The 13,010-nt window shown below is 40.8% G+C and overlaps 1 protein-coding gene across 1 annotated transcript; it reads left to right on the forward strand.

Moving 5' to 3' along the window:
• The first annotated feature begins 2,965 nt into the window (after window positions 1–2,965).
• LOC129366108 (mothers against decapentaplegic homolog 4-like) lies at window positions 2,966–11,295 on the forward strand. The gene is made up of 10 exons (XM_055039728.1): window positions 2,966–3,108; window positions 3,940–4,251; window positions 4,393–4,567; window positions 5,151–5,405; window positions 5,489–5,596; window positions 5,688–5,738; window positions 5,830–6,013; window positions 6,307–6,475; window positions 6,554–6,692; window positions 7,946–11,295. Exons 2-10 carry the CDS (start codon window positions 4,012–4,014, stop codon window positions 8,155–8,157), a joined length of 1,533 nt encoding a protein of 510 aa, XP_054895703.1. The 5' UTR covers window positions 2,966–3,108; window positions 3,940–4,011; the 3' UTR covers window positions 8,158–11,295.
• The last annotated feature ends 1,715 nt before the right edge of the window (window positions 11,296–13,010 follow it).

Consider the following 13,010-nt stretch of genomic DNA (forward strand, 5'->3'; position numbering starts at 1 on the left):
TATGTTGACGTCAAATAAATGGTGTTCCTCAAGTTGTAAACACGCTCTGTGGACAGTCACAATTAGACCAAAGAAGAAGACATAGGAAACATGGGAAAATGTCTTGTTAAACGTGAAATAATCCGCCAACATTTTTATCAATATTAAGGAATTATTGCTTTAAAACAAGCTTCTATATTTTGCTAAAAAAATACACATAAGTTAGTTTTCTCTTATTTCAAATGTAGTAAGATATTTGTACTAGAAACCTCACCAAACTTACTTGGGAAGATTTTATGTTTTTGCAGTGTACAAAAGAATAAACCAGAATAAAACCTATCCCTCTTTCTTTGTGACCGATTACAACATAAATCCATCCATCCAGTAAATGTTCACAGATAAATGTTGACAGCCCTGAGGTAAAGGCTCGGTGGGGGAACTAACACTTTTTTCTGTTCAAGAGCACATAGCAAAGCATCCAAGCACATTCTGCAAAAAAGGTTTTATAAATTAAATCCTTTGAACTTTTTCTGGAGTTGTATAGTAATTTTACTATCTTTAGGGGACTTCTTTCCTACTTTTCTTCCTTTAAACAGAAACTACTCTGTTGATGTTTCTGCCATATCCAGATATCTCTATTTTTGTATCTTACACTGAAGTCAGCCAATACAAACCCTTTAGTCTTTAGTCCTAGTTCTTACTGCTCTCTGGTGGTCGATATAGAAAATACTCCATTGCTGTCCATTCAGTTCATATTTCCATTTTATTACACCCAGTATTTTATTAGTATCTAAATTTATACAATGTGACAAAATGAAATATTTTTCTTTTTTAGAATTGGAAGTTCAAGTTCTGATTGCAGTTTTTTTCCAACATCTGATGATTCGAAACTAATCTGAAATAATACCAAAAAAAAAGAGCACAGTATAGTTAATTAAGACAGAAGAAATGTATGGAGCAATAAATTTGGTAATGCTAGTGATGAATGAAGTACCATTGATATGCATATGAAGGAGATGACAAGTATTCATTTTTGGTCCCTTCTATCTCTCATTGAAAGATATCTATGATGAAAAGAACCAAGAAAAGTGATCTGAACGAGGGAGTGGTGAGAAACAGAAACAAAGAGAAAAATTATAAACAATTAAAATCAAATTATGGGGGCACTGCATCAATATTAGCTGCTGAAGCTAATAATAAATCATCACTGTGCGCCTTGACAGTGGGTAATCGGCACATCTGTAATTGGTACAAATTGGTAATCAGTGGGGCATTTAAATTTCAATGTGTGTGCGAGTGTGTGTGTGTGTGTGTGTGTGTGTGTGTGTGTGTGAACGTGCTTAAAAAGCTTCTAGTCTTCTCATTAATGTGGAGAGGATCAAATAAAGGATAAACACATGCCTCCTTTTCTTCCGAAGCAAACATTGCAGCATCTGATTTGAACTCTGTAATTAGCGGCTCATTATCCACAGAGGGGAAATAATCTGTGAAATTAGCATCTGTGGTGGAGCAGGTTTAATAAAACTGTCATGTTCCGCCACATCGGATGTGCAAGACATATTTAATATTCTCTTCTAACATGTAATATCAGAATTTAAAGTTTACCTAAAGCTATAAAATGAAATTAATCTTCTCGTTTTGGTCAGCCACATGTAATTTTTACATATAGGTCACGCCAGGTTCATGCTGTGCATTCGTGCCCCCTTCACCCTGAAGCCCATAAATAAATTCCGGTTAACAGGGTGCCCTCCTAATTGATAAGAGACACTGAGAGAAAAGGAGAGGGGGAGATTATTTTATCTTTTTTATGTTTATTTTTAAATAGCTCTAATGAGAGCAAAGTTGATGAACTGATATACACAGAACAAGACTTTTTTTGTCAGCAAAGGTTTAAAAATCAGTCTCTGCCCAACTTTCTTGCTTTAATCAGCGACATTTCAGACAAAAAGATTGATGTAGGCCAAAATCAAAATCGAACTGCTTCTCAAACCTGTGGCTCGCTTGACGCATGCGCAACGCGCCATTGGGGGAAATGATACGAGAATTGGAAGTGGGAGTTAACAACAATAACAACAACAACAAAAATCCTGAGATTTCATCCTGCCCTTTCTTTTCTTCACGGGATGTTGAGATCAAATGTTCTCCAGCTGAAGTTTGCCCTCGTGTTTTTGTGAAGAAGTTTGGGAGAGATGCCAGAGTGTGCACAAGGTTGGTGCAGTTTCACCGCTGGGAGGGCAACGTGGGACAGAGGCAGTTTTCACCTGCAAGCCGCCGCTCCGGGAGATTCAGGTACTTTCATCAGTTTGCTTGTTTTCATGAAATAAAACATTATGTCTGGAATGTGCGCGACAGTTGCATCAGAGGATTTACCGGCTGACTTTTCTAACAAGTAGTTACTTTTTGAAGGTAGGTTCCCCGGAGTTGAACTGGTTTATAAATAAAATGTCTGCTACTGCTTAGCTACTCTGCTACCAACATTCAGATGTGCTAGCTGATGTTTTCGTAGCAGGTAGTTGCGCTCTTAAGCTGGACGTTTTAATGCGGGGCTACTTCCTGATGTGCCTTTCAAAATAAAATCAAGTTGACGTGACCAACGTCAATTAGCCACAGCTGAGTCAATGATACAAGTTTTTAACAAGCAAATGTTAAAACAGAAATTATTTGAATATTTACCTAAATAATTTACAATAGTAGTTACTTTAATATTATAATAGTAGTTGTGTTTATTTTGTTGTGTGGAGTTTCTAATAAACAAAGAGAAGTAAATTGTTCCATTTTGAAATTATCTATGGATTTCCCTCATCATGTGGCACCCTGGGTAGAAAGTCATATCACAATAACTAAAACGCCTCTTCAGTCATTTTTCTTTTTCCAGAAAACAACCTCCTGTAAAGGCTTTCCTAGCGATTCCTCTTTTATTTTGAAGGGGACGCATCCAGACTTCCGCTGCGGATCTGTTGCGCGCAGCAGCTTTGTCCTCCTCCCTCGAACAAACGCCAGCCAGACTGGCGCCGCTAGTAAGCAAATGAGCGAGACAGCCGAAACTTTTTTGTTTACCGAAGGCATATTAGGTTTTTTCAAACATCGCCCTCACCTGCAGATTTCCCCGTCGTCCTCATGTATTTGACGGTGAGCCAGCGTTATCCTAGTTTATCTTATAAATGGAAATGAAAGAGTTGCAGAGAAGCGCTCGTGCCTCCTGCACGCCGCTCAGACTCGACACAAACCTGTGATTTATTTAAAGAATCGCTGCTCTTTTTCTATGTTCTGTATGAGCGACTGATGTGTTGAAGTGATGACATTAGTGTTGAGTCAAAATAGGACCTGTGACCCTGGTTAACCTGCTTTGTAGCTGAAATTAGACGCTTTACATTTATTTATCTTTTTCCTACGGAAGCATGGAAAGTATGGAATTTTACCACAAGTGTGGAAAAGCGTTTGTGTTTTCAGACTTTAAGCATTCCTAAAGATAAAAAAAGTGGATTTCTAAATATAATTTTTTCTTTAAGAAATGAGTAGTTTTATTTTAGACTGATTACATTAAAGAATCAGTGACGTCATTTATGGGGGAAAAAATCTTTTGTTGTACAAATTAGCCATAATAAAGTTTGAGCTGAACTTTTACATTTGTTCAAAGAAAACAATGCAAACTATGAAAACATGTATGGTACACTACAGCCTAATAACAACTGCTCTGAAATGACTGTGTATATATATATATAGTTTCAAATCTCCTTCTCATAGATTCTGCCACATATCTCCTCGGAGCGTGAGAGATCTGAAGTCACACAACTTCCAAAAAATGCTTTGGCGTTATAACAAACTTTATTTACAAAGGAAAGGTTTACTACTCAAATGTCACCATTTCTCACTCTGTACCAGGTTGTAGCATAAGCCAATGTGCATCCTCAGTCTCTCATTAATTGCATTATTTTTCTGCCCTGCCTGCGAAATGTTCAGAAGACGATGTGAAGCCCTCGACGCGCGGCCCAGTTGTTTTTCTCAGGAAGTGCGGCAGAACCTCCGGCTAAGATGTCCATCGCCAGCACACCCACCAGCAACGATGCGTGCCTGAGCATCGTGCACAGCCTGATGTGTCACCGGCAGGGCGGCGAGAGTGAGACATTTGCCAAACGAGCCATCGAGAGCCTGGTGAAGAAGCTGAAGGAGAAGAAAGACGAGCTGGACTCCCTCATCACGGCCATCACCACAAACGGCGCCCACCCGAGCAAGTGTGTGACCATCCAGAGGACTCTGGATGGTCGACTGCAGGTAGACCCAAACTGCCCGAGTAACAGCTAACGTACTCCAGCTGTGCAGGGCATTGGACATAGTTGGTTCCTACTTCAGTTTAGTGAACAAAACGAGGTTGTCAGCCATTATCTAATGCCAAGCTTCTCTGATGGTCTTCAGGTTGCGGGGCGTAAAGGGTTCCCTCATGTGATCTACGCTCGGCTTTGGCGATGGCCGGACCTGCACAAGAATGAGCTGAAGCACGTGAAATACTGCCAGTTTGCCTTTGATCTGAAGTGTGACAGCGTGTGTGTCAATCCCTATCACTATGAACGAGTGGTGTCCCCTGGCATAGGTGAGCCACGGTAGCATTTAGATTTAGTTTCATTTAATTAAACAAAGCATAAGTGAAAGTGCCCAAATTTTTTTTTACTATTTTCTCTACTGTTTGTTCCATGACAGCATCAATAAATATTAGTAAATATGAAACTATGAGTGTGATTAAATGCAGTTACTGTGAACATTTCAATCACACTTTTTTTAGCAAGTGGTGTCCTGAAGAAGCCTGTTTCAAATGGTTTCAAAATCAGAATCATTGTGGTGCTTTGAATGCTGGGTTAGGGTTTCCCAAAAGGAAGTAATACATACTTTTTTATCATAACTTTTATCATTACCAAACTACCGCAAAATATTGCGATGAAATTGTAGGTCCTACCTCTGACCTCAATCAAAACGTCATCTCTTTGCAGGCTAAATTTAAACTAGTGCTCCCAGCTACTGTTCTTAAAAAACATGAAGGAGATCTGTGTTTGGAGTGTTTTTAAAGGAGGAAACCCACTTTGTTGTGATCATTTCAATCCAGTTTGGCTTCCTGCCTCCAGTCAATCCTTCAGATTCGTTTTCATTTCAGCAGCTCATATTCCGTTCTGTCGCTCCAGACCTCTCAGGACTCACACTAACCGGCTCCGGACCCAGCTCCTCGCTGATCGTGAAAGACGAGTACGACTTTGATGCGCCCCCGACTCTCCCGACTGTCGATGGCGGACACTCTCTCCAGACCATCCAGCACCCCCCGTCCGGCAGCCGCCCGCCGCAGGCGGAGCCGTATCCGACCCCGGGCCTGCTTCCGCCCGTCGAGGTGCCCTCGTCGGTCTCCGCGCAGTCCTTCCCTGCCATCCCTGCAGGATCAGGCAGTAAGGCGGTTGCGAATCATTCCCCTTGGTCTGCTTGGAAATGTAGATTCTTCTTACCTTTCCATCTGTATTTCCTCCTCCAGGTGCTGGTTCCAACTGGTCCAGGAACAGTGGCTTCCCCCCTAGCATACCTCACCACACCAACGGTCATCTGCAGCACCACCCCCCAATGCCACATCCAACTCACTACTGTAACTTTAAGCTAAAGCTTTGCCTTCGTCAGTCAATTTGTCTCATAATTTTTCTTTACTTTGAAAAACTGCGATGTGTTTTTCCTTTCAGGGCCAGTACACAACGAGCTCGCCTTTCAGCCTCCGATATCCAATCATCCAGGTATAAATAAATCCTGTCAGTGTAAAACAATGTTATTTTTTTTGTTTTCGAGTGTGTTTTGATGAGCTGACTGTTCTGTCCTGCCCTTCAGCGCCTGACTACTGGTGCTCCATTGCTTATTTCGAGATGGACGTCCAAGTCGGGGAGACATTTAAAGTGCCGTCTTCTTGCCCCGTTGTGACGGTGGACGGCTACGTGGACCCCTCCGGAGGGGACCGGTTCTGTTTGGGCCAGCTCAGTAACGTCCATCGTACTGAGGCTATTGAGAGAGCGAGGTGAGACTCTAGGTGATTTCAGAACTTTCCAGGTTTTTGCCGGCACTAAAAGACAAAGTACTATTATGGCAAAAATATTTATTTTGTGTTTTACATCTTTTAATGTATTTATAATGTTGTCTAAAAAAGACCTGGGTGGTTAAATAAAAAATCTGCAGATTGTGCCAGTTAGTTTTTTCATCCGATTAATCTATTACTAAATCATCTCTGTCTGCAGCCCCAGCAGGAAGCATCTTAAACTGTTTATTTTGTTTCCTTTACGCCTCGTTTTCCCTCTTTTTCTTTTCCCTCAGGCTTCACATCGGCAAAGGCGTCCAGCTGGAGTGTAAAGGAGAGGGAGACGTGTGGGTGCGATGCCTCAGTGACCACGCAGTATTTGTTCAGAGTTACTACCTGGACCGAGAGGCGGGCCGAGCCCCAGGAGACGCCGTGCACAAGATCTACCCCAGTGCGTACATCAAGGTGAGACATCCTCTGCCGCCACGCCGAACCTTTTGAGTCTACAACACAAGTACTCAGACCGCCACCCGTCCCCTCCAGGTGTTCGACCTCCGTCAGTGCCACAGACAGATGCAGCAGCAGGCCGCCACGGCTCAGGCGGCGGCGGCTGCTCAGGCGGCTGCTGTGGCGGGGAACATACCTGGTCCTGGATCGGTCGGAGGAATCGCTCCAGCTATCAGTAAGAGACATTTAAGCTTTTTCCACGACAAAATGTTTTACCATGTGGGCCAAAATGGTCAAGTTGAAACCAACCAAGAGCCAAAGAATTTAGATTTTTTTTCATTTTTGTTTATGAAAGTTAATTTAAAAATTTTTTTTTAAGTAAGTGTTTGACTTTTACTGACATTTTTATAAACAACAAAGTATTTAATAAAACAAAGAAGTTTGATTTCTTTAGAAAAAGGGAAAAAAAATCAGTGTAGATCTGAAACAAAACATCCTTAATGTCCATGTTCTTTATCTGGTTTTTAGTGTCTTATTCTCAGTAACAAGATCAGGACGTGCGTCACTCGTTCTTTAAAAATCTTGCTTCATTCAGACAAGTTTACTAAATGGATGTAACCAAGTCTGCTCTGTTCACTGCTCAACGTCACTGGATGTTTGTGGTTCTGTTTATACTGAATGTTTATCAATGTCACAATGAACATGACACTGAAATGATAAGAGGAGTACTTTTTATTGTTCTTTCCATCTTTTGAAGAATTTTTTGTATCTTTTCCGAGATGATTTTTTTTTTAACTGCCCCAGCCTCAAAGCTCAAATTCACAGTCTGAGAAATTGCAAATAAAATATAACATGAGTATTTATGGTCATTATACAGAAATGTCAGGTGACTGACTGAGTGTTCAGGAAGCCTACTGTGAACAAAACCTCAAAGAAAATGAAATGAATTAAATGTTGTCTTTTGTTTGGTCTTAGGATTTTGCAGTATCTGTTCTTTGCTGTGCCGGTTTGTTGATATTCCAACGAACTGTGTGATTAGTGCATCACTGAATCTGGATTTAATCTCTCAGCAGGAGTTTCTTATCCTGACTGTGATGGTGTTAAAAAATGACCAGAGGTTGGAACGGAGAGGAAAACCTGTAGCAATCAGTGCTATTGCTCTGTTCATACCTACAAACCCACTATCAGTATTTTCTAATATTTGACACCCATGTTGCTGGTACTGAATTTCACGACCATCACAACAGAAATAAATTTGTATCTAATGAAACTATACAGGACATGTTTTCTTTTCTGAGTTGAATTCCTGAAATCAATACAAATTTTTGCTGATATTGTGAATTACTGTGAGGTTGCTGTGAATGGACCGAACATGCTTTCTTAAGTGCAGCGCTCTCACGATTGAGCGTAACAAACGGCACTCGCTACAGAGCTGTGGCTGTGAATCTGAGCCGAGCCGCCGCTCACGCTGCCCTCCTCTCCTCTCAGGTCTCTCTGCCGCCGCCGGCATTGGGGTCGATGACCTCCGACGGCTCTGCATTCTCAGGATGAGTTTTGTTAAAGGCTGGGGGCCCGACTACCCCCGGCAGAGCATCAAGGAGACCCCGTGCTGGATCGAAATCCACCTGCACCGGGCCCTGCAGCTCCTGGACGAGGTCCTTCACACCATGCCCATCGCTGACCCCCAGCCTCTGGACTGAGACCCTCCAGCTGCAGGTCCTCGCCCGAACACACACGGCCAGCGACTCGCCTTCCTCAGTGAACTCCGGACGGTAAAAAAGTAATGATAAATAGACAAATGTTTTCAGGCGTGCTCGAGGCGTCGCGTTGCACTAAGGCTCCAGCTGTTGCTCACAGCAACAAGAGCCAAAGCCATCTATTAAAACTCGTTTAATGCATGGCTTTAACTGTAGGACTTTGTAGAAACTATACACCAACACGCACATAAAGGACACCAGCTACTGACGACCTCCGACCTCACTGAACCGTCGAGGAGCTGCGTGCGTTTTTCCGAGGATGGCTTCAAACCCGCAGCTGCAGAGGCGAAGGTCACGCCGATCACTTCCTGGCAGCCAGAAGCGGCCGGGACAGGATGTGGGAGATCAACACAACAATCAGAGAGAGCCGCTCTTATCTGATGCAGAGTTTCAGCCACTGGAGTCGAGACGCGTCTGAACACGTCCAGGTCAGCTGTTGTCAAAGGGTTTGTTTTTTTTGTTTGTATTTTTTTTTGTTTTTGTTTTTCATAAGATAAACTTCAGTTCTTTGCTGGGAAGACAAGTCTCTGTTTCCATCGTCTCTGTTGAACAAGATAAGTGACAAAGAGCTGAACTCCTGCTCTGTGTGCACAAAATCAGTGGCTTGCAAAAGTATTCATACTTGGTTGTTGATTTATTTATTTTTCTTAGAATTTTTGTTAGATTACGATCACATTTTTAATTTCAACCCAGGTGTTTTGTGTCCTAGAGGAAAGCAATGTTTTCTGCATTGTTTTTAATATTCACAGGTAATGATTGTGTATTATGATGAGATACTATGACTAGGCCATTTAAAAACAGGAATATGCTTTGACTCCCATCAGCTTTGCAGTCACTGCTGAATACGGGCGTTCCCACAGCATGATGATGCCACCGCCATGCCTCACGGTGGCGATGGAGGTTTTCCACCTCGCTGCCTGTAGGCTGTTGACGCAGTTTGGTCTCAGTTTCATCTGAACGAAGCAACTTCTGTTACAAACATGGCTTGTGGCAAAACTGCGAAAAGGCTTTTTCTTCTTGCCGCTCTTCCTTACAGACCAGATTTGTGAAGAGATCTGCAGATCATCCAAAGAGTTTCTCTGATTGTTGCTCTCCTTGCAGTGCCTTGTCTGGGTTTCCAGGTGTCATTTTTCCATTCTTTAGAAAATGGATTGAGCTCTGTTGGATGGGAATTCGTTTGCTTATAGCTTCATCTCTGAGCTGTTTAATGTGCTCTGAATGGATTTCATTGAACCGCGATGGAGTAAAAGCGGCCGAATGCAAATGCTTTGAGTCCACTGACTTCTGTTATTTATTCCCACAGTCATTGTGTGCTGTATTACATGTGATCACCATTAATTTTATTGCAGTTTGCGGTTGCAGCAGGAAAAAATGTGGTGTAAATACTTTGGCAAGGCCGTAATTTTCCAGCTGGCAGCCTGTGTCACTCCTGAGTCAAATTCCCTCAAAAGAACTCCTGACCACATGTAAACGCCGTACTTGACAGCCTGCCGACTCTTAGTCACGGACACAATTATTTTTAAGAAGCTTCTGTTTTATTCCACCGCAGAGATTGGGTTATTTACCTTCTCAGCGGGAGAGAAACTCTTCTGTTCAATGCGGGAGTGACGCAATCAAGCAGAGAAGAGACTGATGTTGATCTCAGTACAAAGATTGAGGTTTATCTGTGTTTCTTTGGTGACCACAAGTGACAATTTCTGAGGAAAGAAAACAGTCTGTTGTAAAGATTAAACAGAGGAAAGTCCAGGAAGTCCTGATTTGAATCTGTTTCCAGTCATATCTGACACAAGGGTTGGAGTCCTGACAGCTGCACTCCTCCTTCAGACTTTATCCAGGTTTACTGTGTGAAGCTTGACAGAAAAACAATTAGAGGATTTATAGCCTGTGCTCAGCCTTTGTTACATATTTTGTTGTTGTTGTTTTTTTTCCTACTTTTTCTGGTTTATTTGTTCATTTGTAGCACTTTACCTTTGACTAAAGGAGCGAATAGGTCAGTTGAGAACAAGTTAAAGATTACAAACCGAACATTGGATTCAGATTTAACACTTAAACTTTCAACCCTTCACCTTTCATCATTTGAACTTTTTATTTTTTTTTCCTATTGTCCTCATAAACCTATGTAGACATCTTTGGTTTTCAAATGCTTGCAGACTTTTGTATGAAACACTTTTTCCCATTTAAGTTATCGAAGTTGCTGCAGATCAGTGATGTTGCACTCAGCAGGAGCGGCACATAAAGTCACATCCAGACCATGTTTGGCTTCTTTTTACTTTAAATTAAACATTAAAGCAGACACACCTTTAATCTGTGCTGTTTAACATCCAAATTTTGCACAGGCTTTGTGGTCTAGTAGTTTAAAAGACAAGCAAGATGTTACTTCTCTTCGAAGGAAGATAAATTATTGAATTTAAAAGCCTTTTGGCCAATTTTAGGCTTTTTTGTCTGAAGTTAATTGTCAAAATATTCGTTTATTTTCATTTATCAAGGGCCAAAAATTGCTGCAATTTAATGAATATTTGATCATTTAGATCATGTTTAAAAATCTACATCAAAATGTCATTTAGTAAATGCATAATTAAATGTGGAAATATTTATGCATTTATAGTTTCACACAGTATATAATTGTAGCAAACGATAAATTACAGTTTTAAATGATTTCTGTAATTGATTACAATTTGCTCAAATTTCATAGTTTATGTAAATGATCAGTGGCACTTTTGGTCCTGAACGTTTTCCGTAATTCGCCGTGTTCTTCTGACCAGCAGCGTTTTGCTCGCGGTGATTCCAGTCGTGTCGTCCAGTCAGCCCGTCACTGTCCAGTCCTGAGTGGGTTTTTTTTTTCTGGTGGAAGTGCAGGAAGCGGCGTGTTTTCTGCCGAGAGTTCATGCTGAATCGAATCTAAAAGTGTGCTTTTAAAAGGTGAAAAATATATATTTTTTTTCGTTTTGTTTTTTTACATGATTTGCAGTTAGTGTAGCAGCCGAAAGACGGCTTGGGTGAGTTAAGTGTTGACTACTATTTCAGATCTAATTGTACCTGCTTTTCTCATGTGAGAGATTAAATGTGGACTGCTTTTCTCCATATGGTGTCCTGTTCTTTTTGTCATCGAGCCAGTGCTCCAAAACTAATTCTTCGTCACAATGCGGGTTTTATATTAAAGCTCCAGCTGCAGTGACACCCATTAAATGTAATGCATCATTCTGTATTTCATAACAGCCCACTGAGTGAACATTATGGTGTTTATGTTCCTTAGACAATTATATGAAAAGTGAGGGTGGAGGGGGGGAGTGCTTTGCTATGACAACCATGAGAGAGTGGGAGAAATGTCACTAAAAGTCCAGACACACACTCCTGTGAGAAACGTTGAACTGAAATCCCCCTGAATGTGTGTTCGGTCAGAAAAAGATCCTGTCATCACATTATTACTGCAGATTTATGGGGAAAAAAACATCCCATCATTCTTGATGAGCTCTTAGCAGAATACATGTAGACTTGTTACAGTAACTAAGGTTGGAGTCTCTGCTACAACAAGCCCAGACATTTAACCAAATGCTCCCATTTTGTTCTTGATTCATAGAACAAAACCTTCATATTCTGGGCAGAAAAGTGGCAGAAGACTTCCTGGAGCTCTGCACGTCAATTCTTACGAAGTAAGGGAGAGATTTTTCTCTCATCGCGAGCGAGTTTCTGAGAGTCTCCACCTTGAATTGAATTGTTCACATGTTGTGTTGTTGCAGTAATGCACAACTTTGAAGTTGCATTTTAACAATTAAAGAGGAACGTTCATCTGCTTCAGTACTTCAATCCAAAAGGCAGACTTCAGTCATTTACAGTTATACGTTTGAAACCTTTGTTTTTAATTTGGATGACCGTGGCGCCACAAGGAAACTAAACTTTTCACTTCCTCCAGAGTATATAGTTTATCATATAATCAATGACAAATTTGTAATTTTAAAGATCTTTTCTTTTTTTCCAGAATCAGAGTGACAGCTTTATTGGTCAAGGTTATGTGCAGTTAAAAAGAAACCATGAAAAATCAGAAATTGTCTTTTAAGAGTATCTTAGAACAAGGCGTGGAGAAATGTCTCATGGTCCAGAATTTCTTCCTTCCATTTTCTAAACTTATTGCGCTAATAAAATGAAGGCAGCAATAACTAAATAAAAGATGGTCAACTATAACTACACATTTTTGTTACATTAGCTGTAAGCCACCATCAGTATGATCAGAAATAAAAGCTTGAAATATAAAACAATGTAATGGCAAACATACTGTTATATAACGGTAAATAAAAACTGAATGTCAAAACACTCACTTTTGCAATGAAAGTGTTTTCTGATTGAGATTCACATTCACTGTAGTGTCTGCCAATGTGTTCAAGACAAATTATGTAGAATAAAATGTGAATTCTCATTTTGAAAAGGACATTTTGTTAACATCATGGGTCCAACATGCTGGAAGCAGGGAGTCAGACCTCTTCTATGAACTAACAGCATTTTACTCCCATTTTAGTAACACTTACTGAGACTTTTTCTTTTTAATCGATGTCAGAAGATGAGGCGCTCACTGAGGTGACTAACAGTTTAAACAAGTGGTCAGGCTCAGGCTCTTCACTGGCTGTAGCTGCATTTCAAACATTCAGGTCTCTAATCTGAGGTTTTTACGCTTTTTTCTACGGCTTTTTTTAAAAGAAATTCTTATTTTCTCTTTTGTTATTAGTTTCTTCTTTTTGCTGTAAATTCAAGACATTCAGATGTAATATTTAGGAATGTGCAAAAAAAAAACAAGGTACAACTAG

The sequence above is a fragment of the Poeciliopsis prolifica genome, unplaced genomic scaffold, assembly GCF_027474105.1.
Source record: "Poeciliopsis prolifica strain line A6 unplaced genomic scaffold, Auburn_PproV2 SCAFFOLD014, whole genome shotgun sequence".
NCBI lineage: Eukaryota > Metazoa > Chordata > Actinopteri > Cyprinodontiformes > Poeciliidae > Poeciliopsis > Poeciliopsis prolifica.